This window comes from Haematobia irritans, chromosome 1 (assembly GCF_050003625.1).
Source record: "Haematobia irritans isolate KBUSLIRL chromosome 1, ASM5000362v1, whole genome shotgun sequence".
Lineage (NCBI taxonomy): Eukaryota > Metazoa > Arthropoda > Insecta > Diptera > Muscidae > Haematobia > Haematobia irritans.
The window spans coordinates 145,585,859-145,605,401 of record NC_134397.1 but is presented as its reverse complement, the minus strand read 5'-3'; the positions used below and the strand labels follow the sequence as shown (position 1 = coordinate 145,605,401).

Sequence of the window (19,543 nt, the reverse complement as noted above, 5' to 3'; positions counted from 1 at the left end):
AATGTTAATTTTGTAATAACAAACAGCAACCACCAACTTAATTCAATATCGCTCCCTGTAAAATAGCGCTCCTAGTTACCTAAATAAACACCGCTTTCTATGTGCGAAATAATGGTTTCTATAAAAATTTTTCTCAAGAATGAACATAGTACCGGCCTTTAAAGTGAAAACTAAATCAGTAAAAAAAGGCATAAAATTGTACATATTTGTTGCAGATTTTATTATAACTTAAGGTGTGTACTATGTTCCTTTTTCGAGTTGAAAACCACTTTATTTTCGCGATTACTTTTTCTTAAATAATCAATATTATAAATTAAAACAAACTTATTCCTGTAAAGTCTTGCCGAAATCTAGAGGAACAAGCAACTGTGCATAAATTGAGTTAATTTATCTGATTTATATTGAACTGTTTTAATAAAGTAACCGCGAAAATTTCAACGCGAAAAGCGAACATAGTACTTACCTTTAATGGGAAATAGCCCAAAGCAAATTTTCATAAATTTTCGGACTTAACTTATAATGTGCACAACAGGGATGGAAACTGCAGTACTATAGTACTTTTTTCAATACTTTTTCACATTGGTCAGTACCGTAGTACCCCCGCGAATGATTTAGTACCTTTTGTTTAGACATTTTTGAGCCGGTATCAAATGTATGGTACAATTGTTTTGGCATAATATTTTAATATTTTGAGACAAACTTATTTGCTAATATTTTTTCAAATTTGGCAAAGCAGACAAGTTCATGCGGGAAGAAAATCTCGATTTTTATAAAAGCCATTACAGTCACGGTCGAAACTTGAGAGAAAAATAATCTACCAACATTTGGAGAAAATCTTACCAAAAACTATCAAAAAAATATTATTTTTCAAAAATTAAAAAACACACAACAAATAGACGAACCTCTGTCGGAGTGTTTATCCGACCGTCTAAGGTCCGCTTAAGTTAAGTTCGAAGGCATAATCGATACTGCTGCATGTTTATGGGATCGATAACACATTTACCGATTATTTAGTCATCGATCTGACACACTGTAAGATTCTTTACAAAAACCGACATTCCGTCGGGAATAACTGATAGTCTCTAATGCGCTTTACAGATTATCAGTTATTCCGGACGACAGTGCTAGTGTCGTACGTATTCCATATATTGCGCACATTACCCTGCCAACATTTTTTGAATTTGGGGACTCTTTTGAGCATCCCCACTACGTCGAAAACAATCATATACGACATCAAAAACTCGTCGGAAAAGCGCCGTCACTATTGAGAAGTTGTACCACGCCAAGTTACTACAAAAATGTTTCGCATGAGTGCAATTATTAGGTGCCTTTATAGATCAATTTAGAACGGCGCCAATAAGGGACCCTCCAAACAATCAGAAAAAGTGCATTTTAAGATAGTTGTAAAAGAATCATTGTGGTCGAGTAAAACACGTTTGTTTAGATATTTATTAATTTGATTAAACATTTACAAATTCTTAAAAATATAACATTTATACCACTATCACATTACATTTAACATAATTTTTGGCATTAATGATGATGTTGAGTTACAAGTAGCGAGTTACATGTTGCTGCGTCTATCAACCAGTGTTTTTATTCCATGGAGACAGCGTGTCTGTAAAATATCTGAAAAACAATGACTTTATTCCATTTGGAAAATCACCAAATTGTTCACCAATATACCTTTCACAATTTTAAGCGTATAATCTATGTTTTCAGAACTTTATTTTCGTTTTTATTTAATTAAAATATAACAAGCTGGTTGCGCTTGGCGTTTCACAAAAAAAAAAATGGCTTTTTTAACAGTAGGGATGGCAAATTACTTGCATGTACTTTTTGATGTACCTTTTCATGATGGTTGAAGTGACATTTACGAGTCTGTGGTAACGATGAGGTTGAAATGGAACTTTGAAATGCTGGCAGGGTTATAAGTTAAGTCCGAAGGCATAATCGATACTGCTGCATGTTTATGAGATCGATAACACATTTACCGATTATTTAGTCATCGCCGACAAGTCGTATCGATCCGACACACTGTAAGATTCTTTACAAACACCGACTTTCCGTCTGGAATAACTGATAGTCTGTAAAGCGAATAAAATACTAAAGACAAAATCATGGCTGAATAAGGAGGTTGAATCACGATAACAAAAACAACAAATTTCAATATGTTGTTTACAATTTTAAGAAGTCAAAATCAGCTGATAAAGGAATCGTATGGTCCTGAAAAAAATATTTAAAATCCAGAGTAAAATAAAGGTTCAAATTTTATTGCGTCACCTATGAGTGATTGTGAAGTGGATAATTCATCCGAGGAACGCCGATATGAGACAAATAAGACTATAATACCCACCAAAGTTAAGAATGGAAGTCAGTCAAATGGATCTTCGGCATCTATTAACAAAAACAGTTATGATACAGTTTAAAAACTGATGTGCGTGGTATTTTGGGTCTGGAATATGTTATCATGATACTCCCCTGCCAACATTTGTTGAATTTGGGGGCGCTTCTGAGAATCCCCACTACGTCGAAAACAGTCGTATACGATATCCAAAACTCCTCGGAAAAGCGCCGTCACTATTGAGAAGTTGTACCACGCCAAGTTACTACAAAAAAGTATCGCATGAGTGCAATTATTAGGTGCCCATCTGGATACATTTAGAAAGACGCCAATAAGAGCCCCTTCAAACAATCAGAGAAAGTGCATTTTATGATAGTTGTAAAAGAATCATTGTGGTCAAGTAACACACGATTGTTTAGATGATTATTAATTTTATTAAACATTTATAAATTCTCATAAATATAACATTTATACGACTATCACATCACAATTAACATATTTTTATGCATTAATAAAAGATTGAAGTTGAGTTTCAAGTTGCAAGTTACATGTTGTTGCGTCTATCAACCAGTGTTTTTATTCCCAATGGAGACAGCCTGTCGGGAAAAATATTTGAAAAACTATCACTTTATTCCATTTGAAAAGTCAAAAATTGTTCACCAATATACCTTTCACAATTTTAAGCGAAATAACTATGTTTTCAGCACTTAATTATCGTTTTTATTTAAATAAATTATAAGAAGCTAGTTGTGCTTGGTTTTTCACAAAATATAAAATGGCTCTTGTAACAATAGTGATGGCAAAATACTTACGAATAGTGATGGCAAAATACTATCACAGTTGGCGATTGTTGCAGTGTCACATACGAGTCTGTGGTAGCGATGAGGATGAAATGGAACTTTGAAATGCTGGCAGGGTCAAGTCATCTTCGAACAATTCTCCAGCTATGAATGCGCAAGTTTGTTTGAGATGCATTTGATATGCAGTGTCATTTGGAGAGCTGCAACCAGTGGTGCCAACTGTTTTGGGCTGAAAATCGTCAATTTTTAAAATATTTTTCGTCAAAATCGTCAATTTGTCCCAAAAAATTCGTCAAAAAATCGTCACCCATAAAATAGCTGAAAAAGGAACAAATTAAAAGTTTTATTAAAAAAACATTAATAATTCCGTTTAACCCTCTAATTAAGTCATCTAGTTTCCAGTTTTTTAAACGAAGATTAATTAAATTAAATTTTTAATTAATTAAAAGTAATATTTCTGATTGTGACTACATGTACTACATTGTTTAACAAAAATTTCTTGACAGAAAAATGTCATATTCTCCAAGCGAATTTAAATCCTTATTACTGGCTCGTGTATAATTTGTATTATTTCTATTATCGGTAATGAATAAAGTGAATTTAACTAAACCAAGACACAAGAATACCTTGCAATGTTTAAGTTTCAAAGGAATTCCGCATTTTAGGTTTATTTATATTGATTGCTTTGAAATTTCTTTCTACATTGGAGACGGTTGGGAGCAAGCTACATATAAATTGTCATATTTTGAGATTAAAAAAGCTTGTTTACATTACACCTTATGAAATTCGTCAACTTATAACTACATCACTTTGAAAAATCGTCAAATCGTCATAAAAAACGTTAAAAAGAAACACTTGTGTCGAGCATTTAAAAAAATCGTCAACTCATAACTACGTTGTTTAAAATCGTCGTCAAATCGTCAAAGGCAAAATTTACCATCAAAAATCGTCAAAATGACGAAAAATCGTCAGAGTTGGCACCGCTGGCTGCAACCACCATAAACATATGATTTTGACATCTTAAAATTTTGTCGAAATAAAAAAATTGTAATCATATGGGCCCATGATTTATCCTTCTTGTTCAGCCATGGACAAAATGAAGGCAAATCATTTTTTTTTTTCAGAAAAGAGAGTACCGTTCGCTATGAAGTATTCAACGAAACCATCAAATGAAAGTAATTTCAGATTCAAGTTTACTTTTTAATTGTTGCGTGAATGATTATCTTCATAAAGGTAGGTACTATGTTCGGTTTCCGAAGCGAAATCCCATACAAAACCAAAAATGCGAAAAACTACCGAAATATTTTTTCATTTGTGGTACTTTGTTTTTTTTTTTCGAGTTGAAAAACTGACATAAAGTGCATAGTCCCTAATTAGGTCGGCTTTAAATCCTTCCCTATGTTGAGATTAGTTAGTTTCAAAACATGGCGCCATTTGTAATGTGAATTAAGAAATAATTGATTTATTCAAATGGTTTGTGTTAAATTAGAATACAAAATTGGTTCGCGTTGTTATTTAAAAATGCAATTAGATTGACGAAATAAAAATAACGGAGTGCTATATGTATATAACATATATAACAGCATCAGGTTCTGTAGCCGTTTCTGCCACAGTAGCATCTGCCCTCACATCCCTGACACCCACAATTGCAGCCACTACATCAGCTACAGTGAACAACTCCAACATAGCACCCTCAACACCTGCCACGACCACAGTGGCTGTGACCGCAAATATTGTATTGCAACAACCAAATACAACGGCCGCCCAAGTAGTGAGTGGTCCCATTGGGGTGGCAGCAAATACTACTCCAACATTAGCCACTATTACTAATTCTTCAAATGCAATATCGACTGTTGCTGCCGTTAGTAATACAAATTCAATACTAATGCAATGGTGGTTTCACAATCATCCACAATAGTATCACCAGCAGCAGGATCGAATGTTGTTGTTCCCACCACTACAATGGCTTTAGCAGGAGCTACCGTGGGACTTAAGTCTGGTCCAGATATTACAATGACATTGAACCGTATAAATACGGCAGAGAATGAAGTTGATGTGGAGGAATGTTTACCAGGTGATGTTGTTAAATTGGATTTTGCTGGCGAAGAAGTGGCCGGGTGAAATTTTACCCCTAAAGAATGTCTTCTAGGAGTTTCCAATCGGCGACCGGTGCCCGTTGGAAACTCCGCCTATTACAACTGTACCATCATCGCTTCAGCCATCAGCAACAATAGCATTCCATCAGCGGCATATTGTAGAGATACAACCAGGCCACCATTTATCATCATCCCCTGCTAATTTAGAATTGACTAATGTTATGCAACATAATGTTTGCACAGAACACGAAGAAGTAGGAGAAGCTAATTGTCATAATACTGCAGATGTAATCGATGAAGATTTCTTTTTTAAAATATGCTTAAAAACGATTTCGTCTTATCTCTGTAAACCCAGTGCTTCTACATTCAACACCCATTTTTTACAAAGAAATGAATTGTATTTTTTTTATTATTTTACCGCTCCTCGTAATTGCTCCCTTTTCTATTTGTTAAGCGAGCTCGTTTTTTGTGTGTAAGAGGCGTAAATGAATGAGAACTGAACAAAAGAAATGTTAATGCAATTTTAATTTTTAATGGAAACAACATGAAAGCTAAATATGAGAAATGATAATTAAAAATTTTTAAATATAACAATATTAATGAAAAAAGCTGATAATCCAGAAAAGAAAACATTGTGTTCTAGGGTCTTTAATTAGTGTATAAATGTACAAATTAATAAAAAATCATAATAAAATTATAATCGAACTAGTTTTATTTTTATATACCGGGGTATAAGTAATTGGGTGGTCTTATACGTTTTATACTTTTTAATATAAAATTAGTAAATTTTTCTGAACAAAGTTATATCCAAAATAAATGTTTATAGCAAATAATTAAATAATTTTTATTTAAATAGCAAAATAATTTTCTTGTATTCATCATTTGTCCAAAATGATTGCGATAGGCTGGAATGAAACGATTTAATTTCGTTGTGGCTTTTAAATTTCAGTTAGCGGCATTCTTGCATTTTATCAATTCAAAACACTGGTTGAATTTCATAACGTGACTGAAATAGTTATTGGAACTTATACATTGGGAGAGTATAACATCCTTCAGTAAACCAGCCAATTGCTTCTCAATGTATTAATTTCAGTCAACGAAGAGTCTGGTATAGAACACTAACATCCCTTTGTGACGAAATATAAGTCGGGAACAGTGACTTTGGCTTAGGAACTACCCTTGAACTTGAGTTATGGGCTTAAGTTGGTTGTTCCCCCCGATGTAATAACATTGGCAAATGAAATGGCGTTATTATCCTTTGTGGGAACCGTGGTGGTGACCACTGGATTTGAAATTGCTAGTGAGGCGGCAACAGCATGGTACTGCAATGCGATTGTGTAGATATTGTGGACACTAACGAACTAAGTTTGTTGATGAATGAGTCCATTGCTGCGCACGATGTAAAAGTTAGCATAACACCGGAATTATATGTTTTTTTGATGTGCGTTACAAATTGACGGTATCCATTTGGAAAAGCTGAAGAAGACAATGTACCACATGTTGTAAAAGCTGTTGCAGAATGTGGTAAGACACCAGGAGTAGAGCGGCTGGTGCTTTATTCTTAACAATTATTAGTGTCCAGTGCTGTATGAGATTTTTTTGCAAAACAATCCAAAAACTGGTAGAAAAACACTTTTCAAAACAATTATCATGAATGCGTGTATGTAAACAATCAGCTGCTGCGTATGTATAAGTAAAAATAGTATGACATTTGGCGATGCTGTCAATTAAATTGCGGAGAAATAAACGCGGAATAGCTCCAAAATAGCTGTTTTCTTCGTTCGAAATGTATTGTCAACACTCTCATTTTTCAACGCGAAAGAATGGTTAAGTGAAGTTTTTTTCGTGCCAACAAACATAGTACCCACCTTAAGCTATAATATACTAAAGTCATCGTGTAAAGTAACATCTGTTGAGAAATGTCAAATTTGTTATTGTGATTGCATAAATTTTCCGGCTATTATTTATTTACATCCTATCGGAAACAAAAAACAACAAATTATTTGCGAATTTTTCTTAAAGATCTAACTTGGATCACATCCCTTATATAAGAACGTGCTATATAGGGTATAAATTATCAGTAACTATATTGCAATTGCATAAATTCATCGACAGAATGGCAGCGGTACGAGCATTTGGAATCTTAAGATATCACGCACACCGACCCACAACTGGATTGTATGGCTGTATGCGTTCGTATAGTAGTGAAACGTAAGTTAGTGAAGGTCTGGAATCACGATAAGCGATAATTTCTTGTTTCTTATTGATACGCAAAGGAAGGTGCCAAAAATGAGATTTGTCCAATTCTTACGTAAAAACGATGATCGCAAACGTTTGGGTGTGGTAACGGAAGATGGAACCTCATTGGTTGAACTATCATCGGGATCATGTGTCTCAAACGACATGATCACATTTATCAAACAAAATTATTCGTTATCTGAATTGGAAGAAAAATTGAAGAATTTCAAAAGCGAGGAAATGAATGATTCAATCACCCTACTCCCACCCGTTACCAATCCTGAAAAAATTATATGTATAGGTCTTAACTACCAAGATCATTGCGAGGAACAAAATAAGGAGCCACCAAAAAGACCTATGTTCTTTAGTAAATTCAACAACACACTTGTGGGTCCAAGGGGCAATGTTATAGCTCACAAAATAACAAACGTGAGTACACATACATTTATGTTATCAATACGCTGGCGTTTAATATTAATTACTGAATAATATTAACATTAATTAGTTGAATAGAATACTTCAACATCCGAAAATTGTTGAACATATAGAGCCAAAGACAAATTTTTAGCAAAAAATAGAGATATTTCATTTCGTTATCTCTTAAAACAACCTAAACGACTTTCCATGACACTTTAAATCTATTTCAGAAAATGGATTGGGAAGTGGAATTGGCAGTTATCATAGGACAGAAATGCAAAGATGTAACCCGTGAACAAGCATTAGATTATGTATTTGGTTACAGCGTAGCCCAAGATATATCTGCTCGAGACTGGCAAAAAGAACGAAATGGTGGACAATTTTTAATTGGTAAATCTATGGATACATTCCTGCCAATAGGTCCTTCTATTGTACATAAGAGTCTCATAAAAGATCCCCAAAATTTGGAAATGGTGTGTAAAATTAACGGAGTAGAAAAACAACGTAGCAATACCGACAATATGATATACAAAATTGATGATATGATTAGCCGTTTGTCTCAGTAAGTTTTTTGAGCAATATGGTTTAGGACAATATAATTTATAATCCTACACTATAATTTTAAGATTTTTGTCATTTTGTAACTAATCAATTAATTGTTTGTTTACCTTATGTAGGTCTATGACACTGATTCCTGGTGATATTATTTTAACTGGAACTCCTAAAGGTGTTGGCATGTATCGTAACCCTCCCGAATACCTTAAAGCTGGCGATGTTATTGAAAGTGAAATTCAATGCATCGGTAAATTGGTGAATAAAGTAGTAGCCCCATAATATGAAACTGTGCCATTGTATATTTGTTCAAGCAAAACAATAACGCTTTAGTTAATTGTTGCAAATGTATAATATGTTGGTCATGTTACTAATATCAAAAAATTTGTGCATTTAATTAATACATGATATTCTTAATAAGTTGTATGAAATCAATTTTGTTTATATAAAATTTTAGCAATAAAAGTTTTGTCGTCGATGATGTTATCACTTATTTTACGATCGTATAATAAATAAAAATGGTTTGCAAAATAAATAAAAATAATATCAGACAGTTTAAGAAATATGGATCATCAAATATTGAAAATTACAAATACAATAAAGAAATCTGCCGATATTAATAAAAATTGGGCCAAAATGTCCACATGGACCAATGTGGAGTATTTTTGGTATATAGGTTTAATAGGTGGCTCTCTCAAATTAGTTTGGCTGAAACGAATAAACAAAAGTTAACTATCTATATAATCTATCGCAATGCAATAAAAAGTTCTAATTGCTAAAAATCGGAATACTTCCTCCTTACACTTCTAGATTGAGGCTGATTCATTTGCCTACTCTTAGGAGTCGACGGACGATGTTGAGCTCCATGATGATGTATAGGCTAAATGTTAGGATAAATGTTCCTTTTAGGGCATCTAGGAATTACCAGTTACTTTTCATTGATTTTCAACGTTCGAATTATGCTTCTGTGGAGCCTATTCGTAGGATGTGCATTAATTTTAATTCAATCTATCATCTAGTTGACACTAACTTAAGTATTGAAACGGTGAAGTCCAGAATTTTAGCATATTTGGATAACTAATACATTTGTTTTATTGAATAACTTAATATTTGGTCTTGTGTTGTAATATATTCGGCTGATGAGTCCTCTGTAGCTGCTTAAATCCCTCTGCCTCCACCCCGCCATGGTCCGGATCATGTTGTGTACGCTGTCCCTACGTCATGGGGACGAGGCCCTCACGGTCGGAAGGGGCGGGAAAGTGGGCGATGGGACCGTACGAAAGAAACAAAAAACAGAATTTGTATGTTTTTAGGGATATTTGAGGATAGACATTATTCTTTACTTTAGGTAACATTTTAAAACCCGAAATAATATAGCAGACATCGACTTATATTCTTAGCAGATTTTTTTTTTCTATAAGTATCGATATCGCATATTTTATTTGTTCTCCAAACCAAAACTAATTTTGGTAAAAAGCATTATTTTTAATTGTTTCCCGAAGGTTGGTAAAAAAACATTATTTTTAATTGTTTCCCGAAGGTGCTAATCATAAGCATATATCTGAGCAGATATCACATGCATCGATAAACCTTCTTAGCTATATCACAATGAATTCTTATAAATAATCTCTATATGGTACCGAAAACTATTAACTCTATAGAGTAGTACAACTGCTAAAAAAATCATTAGGGTGGTTAATTGTATTTAATTAATAATATATTAAAAACAAAATAATATAAAAAGCAATTGTCAGGTGTGGGGTTCGAACCCACGCTCCCTCTCGGGAACCAGAGCTTAAATCTGGCGCCTTAGACCGCTCGGCCAACCTGACTTGTTATATGCGGTAAGCAAATTGTCAGTTTCAATTGTGATGGTGGTTGAACGAGAAAGAACATTCAATCAAAGAACACTACAATACAGTGTTGTATTTTTAGAACAATTTAGTACACAAAACTACACCCTTGAAATTGATTTATCGTACAATGTTAATGAAAATGTCCGTTATTTAAATTTGGAAATGGCTAAACCCATGTGAGCATATAAGAATAGTCGTACATATATTCATGTTGGATCTGTTCTTTTTTCATTTATTGTTTTTTATTTATGATTTTTTGTAAGCAAAACAATTTTTGCTACTGTATTCATTTTTTCAGCTGAATTACCATGGTGTAGTTTTTATATTTTTTAAAATATTCATATTTTTTGTTAACTGTTTTATATTTATTCGTTTGTATATAAATTTTGTAAGCAGTTGTAATGTTAAAATTGGAATCCATATATGGCGGTGCTGCTTGGATTCGGAAAGAAATAATAAATAAATAAAATAAATCGTTGTGGGGTATAATAAGATAAGATGTGACCCGACTCCTTCACATTAGCGTAGCTGGACAACTTTCCTAGGGGGGGCTATAGCCCCCCTAGCTAAAAATTTATAGACTGAACTCATAAGTTCAATTATTATTATTATTATTATTATTATTATCTTTATTTGTAATTTGAAGCAATTATTGTTTTATTTCATAAAAATGAATGAAAAAAGACATCAAAATAATATATAATAAAGCAACTAAAAGTAGTTCCACACTTTTCCCAGCAAAAAAATTAGGATTTGTTTTAAAGGCACAACTTTAAAAGCACTTTCAAAAATGTCCTCACAAAGAAGTTAATTATATTAACTACACAGGAAGTTTTTACTTCAGTTTTTTCATATTTTAATGCGTAATTGTTGTTTTATTTTTTCAAATAGTTTAAAAAATGAGTAAGAATAAATAAAATGGTAAAAATTATTCAAATTTTGCCACAAAACTGCTAAATCTATTATAGAAAAATCGATCATTTTTGAAAATATTCAAACAAATATAAAAATTATTACAAATTAATGTTTCTTGAAGCTCGAGGTCTTTATAAATACTTATATAATTCTAACAAAAGGTCGACCAAAAATCAAATAAAAAACGAATATATAAAAATTATTTATTTGGGAAAATATCACACGATTTTTTAATTCACATTCAAAACACTGAATTCTGATCACACCGTAAGAAGTGATGCAAATTTATTGCAACGGCTGTTGAAACGTTGGACATTCGTTCTATGACGAGTTCCTATTACACTGAAAAAAAGCATACTCGGTTCCAAAGATTTTGGCTTTACTTTAAAAAATTTGGTATTGATTCCGAGCCAAAGAAGCGGAGAATAAAAGTAAGGATACTTTTAAGACAAATATCTTTTAAAATTAGGTTTTGTGTACTTGCTTCTAGGAAACAAATTTTAATTTTTCGCTTTCTCAGCTTTTTTTCTTCATATGCTATCAAAATCCTTTAAAAACGAGTTAACGGCAACTTTATTTTCCAAATTAGGACTCGACTTCCAGTAGAAATTATGCTATGTTTAAAGTAAAAAACTTCTTTAAAATAAAGTTTTGAAAAACATGTCCTATATTTGAACGATTTTTTGCTTTGTAGTCAAGATGCAAAAAGACAACAAATTTAAAGACAATTTCATTACATTTAAAGAATTTTTCTGAATTATTAAAGTCAAGTTGACCTTAGTCTATAAATTTTTTCTTTCATGTTAAGATACCCATTTTTAAGTCAAATCACTTAATTATAAGGACAATATGACTTCATTGAAAAGTTTATCGACTTTTGGACAAGGAAAATAACTTTATTTTAGAGAAATGCGTCTTCTACGCTAAGCAAAATTTGTATTCGTATTTTAAAGACATGAAATCTTTGACCTCACGACAATATTTTTCGCTTCTCCGCCAATTTTGCACCACTTCCGGACCCAAAAAGAACATTTTCACTTCTTTTTTGGCGACGTTTTTTTGTAGCATTATTAATTTATGAAAGAATAGTTTTAATACCAATTACTATTTTTTAATTAAGATGACTAAACCAGGCTAAACAATATAATAAAGGAGCTTTAGTTATTAAACTAAACCATAAGTTCAATCATAGCTCTATTTCATAAATATCAGACTTCAAACATTGCCATCGGAACTTTGTGCGGTTGTATATACTTGTTTAATTTTAATAAAAATGTAAAATCGTAAATAGGTTTTCAAATTCTGGGGGGGGGGCTAAATTTTTTCTGGGGGGGTCTAAGCCCCCTCCCCAGAGGCCTTCCTACGCTTATGCTCCTTCATATAAAACTCATACACATTACACTTTCAAAGTCAACTTTAAATAGATTTCAACAGTCATTTGCCTTACAAAAAAGTGAATGGGCTATAAAGTAGCTGTGTAAAGGGTAGATCATTCTATCTGTTTCACATTTGAAACCAGTTTACACCTTCATTTATAAACCAATTACTTTTGCTTCTATTTTACTTCTTGCGCATTTAGCTAATATGTTCGCTGAACCATGTTGAAAGACTTATTGACTTGTATCTGGACGAGTACTGGTGGTTTTTGAACCTCTTGCCTACTTCAGAACAGTTCCTTTCTAGTTATAAATAGGGCTGTCACTCGGGATAAATCCCTTCCCGAAATCCCGGGATTTTTCGGGGGGTCCCGAAAAAATAACCCCAATTTCTAAAATTTGTGCCTTTTTAAGATTGTTTATTAATAAATTGTAGTCTTCATTCAGAGCAAATGGGCCTTAGATTTCATATTCGACCCAATTGAGCTAATAAACATTTATGGTACACCGTGAGTAAAAATTTATTATAAATGAGGTATACTATAAAAAGCACAATTTCGTAAAAAAATCTAAGTAAACTATCCTCCTTTGAACAATGAGTTCATGTGAAATGCAATTCGTGCAAGGCCGTATTCAGGGGGGGGGATGAGGGGGATCAAACCCCCCCCGAAATGAATGAATATTTTTATATAAATAAATATATATTTTTAGCTGCATAGAAAAATCTTATCGAAGATGTTGAAGAAAAGCGGGAGGTTTTATTTTGAAAAACGCTTACCTATAAAACTTGCACAAATCATAGAATACTAGTTGAAAAGCCCGTCAAACGACGGTCGAAAAAAAACAAATTATTTTTGTTCTCGCACCACAAATTTCATTTTTGGAAAACGTATTTCTGCTTTTTATGTGTGTTTGTTGTTCTTTTTGTGAACATGACTCGCTTTGTTTGGCCATAGCAACAACAACGAAACAGCCAAACACACATGTGTAAATGAAATGGCGCAAAACCTGCGAAAAGAACCTGCCTAATTCAGCGATGGAAGCACTTGGAGAGTGCAATAAAGTGATATTTCCAAACGCGCATATTCTTTTAAAAATTTTGGTCACTTTGCCAGTTACTCAGGGATGGAAAATACAATTTTTAAGAAAGTACAAAAAAGGTATTTTTTGAGCAGAAATGTACTTTTTACTAAATTTCAACAAAAATTTCACTGGAAGATTATTGTCAAGAGACTAAATTTTAAAGAAAATAAAATTTTGACAAAATTTTCTATATAAATAAATTTTTCTATAGAAATAAAATTTTGCAAAAAAAATGTTGCAAAATTTTTTCTATAGAAATAAAATTTTGCAAAAATTTCCTATAGAAATAACATTTTTACAAAATTTTCACTTGAAATAAAATTTTGACAAAATTTTCTATAAAAATAAAATTTTGCAAAAATTCTATATAGAAATAAAAATCGATAATATAGAATCGCATTCTTTTTTCGACTAAAACATTCTTGAAGTTCAATAAAATCCTGTTTTTGACTATGTCTTTTACAAAATCAAGATTTTCTTCCCACATGAACATATCTGTTTTGCCATATTTGTAAAAGACTATTAGCAAATAAGGTTGATAAAGACTTTCTCAAAATATTAAAATATTTTGTCAAAGCTATTGTACCATAAATCTGATATCGACTCAAAAATGTCTACACAAAAAGTACTAAATCATTCAAAAATGTCTACACAAAAGGTACTAAATCCCACTAAGCATTGAAATTTTAGCTTTTGGATCGGATATCATTTGATAAAATACGAAAAAAAATTAAATCTTTTCATTACTTGTTCGTCGTTAAATTCAACGCTTCTGCGCAGATTTTGCACCACAGTGGAAACTCGTAAATAGGTTTTCAAATTCTGGGGGGTGGGGGTCTAAAATTTTTCTGCGGGGTCTAAGTCCCCACCCCACAGTCGTTCCTACGCCTATGGCTTAGATCTTAAGCTAGATACACTAAAAAAAAAATTATTTGGATCCAAAGATTTTGAACTTCCCTTAAAATAAAGACATTTTTAGTGACCTATCTGGCTTTACATCTACGATCAATAAAATTAAAATTAGGATAAATATTTTATTTATCAAATTTTCATTCTCTTCGAGGTATACACGTACAAACAGATGCCAATTTTATAATAAAAATTATACCGGATACTTCGAAGTAAAAAAATATGATTTTAATTAAAAGAAAAAACTTTCAACCAAAGATTCAAAAGATAAGGACGATTTCTTTAAATCAAAAATGTTTTTCTTTACTTTAAGGAAGTTTTGCCTTGACTCAAATTTCCAAAATTTTTATTTTAATTAAAATTTCATTACATTAAAGAAATTAGTCCTTAATATTGTGGAAATTTCGTTAATATTTTAAAATTTAGGTTGCGTGATCTTTAATATCACGTACATATATTTTTCAGTGTAGCTCCGTAAAAACATGCCTTATTTTAAAGAAGCCTTATCTTTGGCTCGGAATCAAAAACAAAATCATTGAAGGAATATCCATCTTCATATCCAAGTCAACTTTTCTTAATTACTATACTATAGTACTGCATTTTCCATCCCTGCAGTTACTACGTGCTCATCCAAACGTTCATTTTCAACAATGATGAGATTAAAGACGTATCTTACACTGAAAAAAATATTGTCGTGAGGTCAAAGATTTCATGTCTTTAAAATACGAATACAAATTTTGCTTAGCATAGAAGACGCATTTCTCTAAAATAAAGTTATTTTCCTTGTCCACAAGTCGATAAACTTTTCAATGAAGTCGTTTTGTCCTTATAATTAAGTGATTTGACTTAAAATGGGTATCTTAACATGAAAGAAAAAATTTATAGGCTAAGATCAACTTGACTTTAATAATTCAGAAAAATTCTTTAAATTTAATGAAATTGTCTTTAAATTTGTTGTCTTTTTGCATCTTGACTACAAAGCAAAAAATTGTTCAAATATAGGACATGTTTTTCAAAACTTTATTTTAAAGAAGTTTTTTACTTCAAACATAGCATAATTTCTACTGGAAGTCGAGTCCTAATCGTTTTTTAAGGACTTTGATAGCATATGAAGAAAAAAAAGCTGAGAAAGCGAAAAATTAAAATTTGCTTCCTAGAAGCAAATACACAAAACCTAAATTTAAAAGAGAATTGTGTCTTAAAAGTATCATTACTTGTATTCTCCGCTTGGCTTGGAATCAATACCAAATTTTTTAAAGTAAAGACAAAATCTTTGGAACCGAGTATGCTTTTTTTTTTCAGTGTAGAAATTCGACTAGCGAGAGTATACTCAATGGATTGGCATTAATGTCGGTTCATCGCCGAATAAATGTGCTGACTGAAGAAGTCATTGATTTATTTGCTGCCCAAAAAGCCCGTCGGCTCAATTTAATATTATAAAAATATTGTATACATACCTATGCATAAATAAAATTTTGTACACATGAGATTATATGAATATATTTTTTTTAAGTTGAACCCCCCCCCCCGAATTAAAATCCTGGCTACGGCCTTGAATTCGTGCCACATAAAAACGATGATAAAAGGTCCGGCGACATTTGGTAAACATTTGGATGCTTTGAAATGTTTGAAAAGTTACTTAAAACGATGTAATACAAAAGGATTAACACAAGTGTACGAACATATACCCAGTATAGCCAAAATCTTTTACTGAATAAGATAGCGATATCAAATTGCTTTTTAATTTATTTTTACCATATTTTTTTGTATTTCTTTTCTTCATCATGTTCGTTAAGTATGATAGCAATTCGAAGTTGTTTTATAATTTACTTTAATATTCTTTTGTTTTTTTTTTTTTAATAAAATCGAATTGTACTAAGCATCGAACTTCATAAAATACATTACATCCCCTGAAGTGCATATTTTTCGGAAAATAAGTATAATCCAATATATGCTTGCAATCCTAGGAAAAGGCAAGGTATCACGTGCCGGTGTTGGTATGTAGAAGTAACTGCAGTGGTGGTTGCATACTCACTATATTCATAGCTATTGCTGGGCAATTATTCCATGATAATCTTCATATAACCATACTGAATTCAGATTGATAACAATTTTATTTAAAATAATCTCCTTAAATTAGACCTTAAATGTTTTACTTTTGGTTGCAAAGAATTCATCTCGTCTGTGGTATGGAGCATAGACATCATCTACCCAATTTTTGGGACGGCGCCAGAAACTAGTTACCATTTTATCGAGCAACCAACTTTGAGTTGAATTAGTGAAAACATGTTGGCGAAGGCGGCGTTTAGTTTTTGATGATTTGGAGAATAACTTCTTTTGTCGACCTGTATAGGTGCGAATCCAAGCACCCCAGTCTAAACGCCGGAACCTTTTCACAACAGCTTTCACCGACTTACGTTTACCTTTATTCAAGGAGAATTTTGTTACACTACGTGATTGTTGTGTTTGCACGGCAATGGACTGCTGCAATAAATTAGCCTGCACTACGGGCGAAGACAATCTTGGGAAAACATTACTTCCAGCTAAGGTTTGTAGTGTGGAGAATGAATACTTTTGCGATGAAGCAACTGTAATTGAACGCAATGCAGAAACATAACAAGCGCTCTTAATTGCTAAAATAAAATAAAATTTTACAAATTGTTGTAATTAAGCAATATATAACGTATATTTACCACTTCCAACTAAAGAGCGCAGCATTTTTCAGTTATTATAAAATATTTAACATATATTTTACAAAATCGAAGTCACATAACCAAGAGAAGTGTGAATACGAATGACAAGACAATAACAAATTGTCAAAATCATACTTTTCTGTGAGTTTTAATTTTACTAAAAACCGTTCCGTAGCTTAGTAGTATTCGGTTATATTGGCTGACCAAACCGAAAAAGCCATGGCTGAATAAGGAGGTTGAATCACGATAAAAAAAAAAACAAAAATTTAAATATGTTGTTTAAGAAGTCAAAATCAGCTGATAAAAGAATCGTATGGCATTGGTAAAAATGGCAATTACTTATTCTTTCAATTGTCCTGAAAAAATAATTCAAATCCAGAGAAAAATAAAGGTTCAAATTTAATTTCGTCACCTATGAGTGATTGTGAAGTGGATAATTCATCCGAGGAACGCCGATATGAGACAAATAAGACTATAATACCCACCAAAGTTAAGAATTGAAGTCAGTCAAATGGCTCTTCGACAGCTATTAACAAAAACAGTTCATGATGCAGTTTAAAAACTGATGTGCGTGGTATTTTGGGTCTGGAATATGTTGTCAAGATACTCAAGTCATCTTCGAATCATTCTCCAGCTATGAATGTGTGATTTTGTTTGAGATGCATTTGCTATGCAGTGTCATTTGGAGAGCTGCAACCACCATAAACATATGATTTTGACATCTTAAAATTTTGTAGAAATAAAAAAATTGTAATCATATGGGCCCATGATTTAACCTTCTTGTTCAGCCATGGAAAAAGCTATGAATTTTTGTCATATGGACTGTGTCATTGGAGCTACGCTACAAAAATGGACACTGCGAAATCTTTTTGAAACTTTTTTGAACATATATTGGTGCAACTCTCCCATTTTCACTAATTATTTCGCACATATAAGTTAACCGCCATGTGTTTGGGACCCCATTCACTGTGATAAATGCTGATATTAGTTTTTCGATGGAACTATTTCCGAACATAGTAGTCACCTTAAAGGTGAATATTAAATTCGAGTTTAAGGTGGGTATTAAGTTCGAGTTTAGCCGCTAAAATCGCTAAAGTGAAAACTAAATCAGTAAAAAAAATGCATAAAATTATACATATTTGTTGCAAATTTTATTATAACTTGTTGGGGAATAGCTCAAAGCAAGTTTTCACAAAGTTTGTAGTCCTTAGAGTGGATTAATTAAGAAAAGTAATCGTGAAAAAATTGCGATTTTAGCGGCCAAACTCGAACTTAATACCCACCTTTAGCCGCTAATTTTCACTAAAGTGAAAACTAAATCAGTAAAATAAAGGCATAAAATTATACATATTTGATGCAGATTTCATTATAACTTGATGGGGAATATCCCAAAGCAAGTTTTCACAATGTTTGTATTCCTTAAAATGGATTATTAAAGAAAAGTAATCGTGAAAAAATGACGATTTTAAGGTGAGTACTATGTTCGAGTCTTTCACCAAAACACTAAATTAAAAGTGCAAAAATATATATGAAGACGATAACATTTTTACCAAGTCTCTTCAAATTATGGATGGAAAAGATCCAATGTATTGATTGCGAACCATTTAATATTTCGAAATTAATTGATTAAAAAAAGTAACCGTGAAAATAAGCTGGTTTCAGCCGTGAAAATAAGCTGGCTTCAGCTTCACTATGTTCGAGTTTAAGCCTAGTACTAAGATCACGTTTTCGCGCGAAAAACTGTTATACTCCATACAAAAAACGTTAGCGCGGAATAAATGCGAAATCTTTGTTTTGAGCATTTTCAAACACATATTTATACAACCCTGGATTTTTCGCACGAAAAAATAGGCAGGCATATTATTTCGCATAAATAAGTTAACATCCCTGGGTTTGAAACCCTATTTGCGGAGATAGATGAAGATATTCGTTTTTCGCAGAAACGAACTTAGTACTAAGCATTAGCGGCTAAACTCGAACTTAATACCCACCTTAAGCTGAGTACTATGTTCAGTTTTCAAGCTGAAAAACAGCTTGTTTTCACGGTTACTTTTTTAAATTAGTTAAATTATAAATATAAAATGATTCACAATCAATTCCTTAGATCTTTGCCATTCATTATTTCACAAGACTTCATAAAAATATAATCTTCGTCATATAGATTTTAGTAAAAAGGTGAGTACTATGTTCGTATTTTTCACCAAAACACTAAATTAAAAGTACAAATATATATATGAAGACGATTAAATTTTGATCAAGTCTTG

At 32.2% G+C, this 19,543-nt stretch overlaps 2 protein-coding genes, 1 long non-coding RNA gene and 1 other non-coding gene across 4 annotated transcripts; 1 reads left to right on the top strand and 3 right to left on the bottom strand.

Annotated features, from left to right (window-relative positions):
• Positions 1–1,415: 1,415 nt before the first annotated feature.
• On the bottom strand, positions 1,416–1,928 carry LOC142242664 (uncharacterized). Its single transcript, XR_012724162.1, has 2 exons — positions 1,687–1,928; positions 1,416–1,629 (listed from the first exon to the last, which is right to left on the bottom strand). It is a non-coding gene; the product is annotated as an uncharacterized LOC142242664 (long non-coding RNA).
• A 5,245-nt stretch (positions 1,929–7,173) lies between these two features.
• On the top strand, positions 7,174–8,940 carry LOC142221956 (oxaloacetate tautomerase Fahd2a, mitochondrial). Its single transcript, XM_075291849.1, has 4 exons — positions 7,174–7,451; positions 7,517–7,907; positions 8,126–8,457; positions 8,573–8,940. The coding sequence occupies exons 1-4, from the start codon at positions 7,357–7,359 to the stop codon at positions 8,727–8,729; spliced, it is 975 nt and encodes a 324-aa protein (XP_075147964.1). The 5' UTR covers positions 7,174–7,356; the 3' UTR covers positions 8,730–8,940.
• Positions 8,941–10,195: 1,255 nt separating this feature from the next.
• Positions 10,196–10,279, bottom strand: TRNAL-UAA (transfer RNA leucine (anticodon UAA)). The gene has a single exon. It is a non-coding gene; the product is annotated as a tRNA-Leu (tRNA).
• A 6,402-nt stretch (positions 10,280–16,681) lies between these two features.
• mRpL35 (mitochondrial ribosomal protein L35) lies at positions 16,682–17,428 on the bottom strand. The gene is made up of 2 exons (XM_075291848.1): positions 17,280–17,428; positions 16,682–17,219 (listed from the first exon to the last, which is right to left on the bottom strand). Exons 1-2 carry the CDS (start codon positions 17,302–17,304, stop codon positions 16,723–16,725), a joined length of 522 nt encoding a protein of 173 aa, XP_075147963.1. The 5' UTR covers positions 17,305–17,428; the 3' UTR covers positions 16,682–16,722.
• Between the last annotated feature and the right edge of the window lie 2,115 nt (positions 17,429–19,543).

What these genes read in the sequence shown, in the direction of transcription:
- LOC142221956 (XM_075291849.1), top strand. Translation starts at nt 7,357, where the DNA reads ATGGCAGCGGTACGAGCATTTGGAATCTTAAGATATCACGCACACCGA. An exon ending in TAGCTCACAAAATAACAAAC is followed by an intron (nt 7,908 to 8,125) that starts GTGAGTACACAT and finishes AATCTATTTCAG; the next exon opens with AAAATGGATTGGGAAGTGGA. An exon ending in ATGATTAGCCGTTTGTCTCA is followed by an intron (nt 8,458 to 8,572) that starts GTAAGTTTTTTG and finishes TACCTTATGTAG; the next exon opens with GTCTATGACACTGATTCCTG.
- mRpL35 (XM_075291848.1), bottom strand. Translation starts at nt 17,304, where the DNA reads ATGCTGCGCTCTTTAGTTGGAAGTG. An exon ending in GCGCTCTTTAGTTGGAAGTG is followed by an intron (nt 17,220 to 17,279) that starts GTAAATATACGT and finishes ATTTTATTTTAG; the next exon opens with CAATTAAGAGCGCTTGTTAT.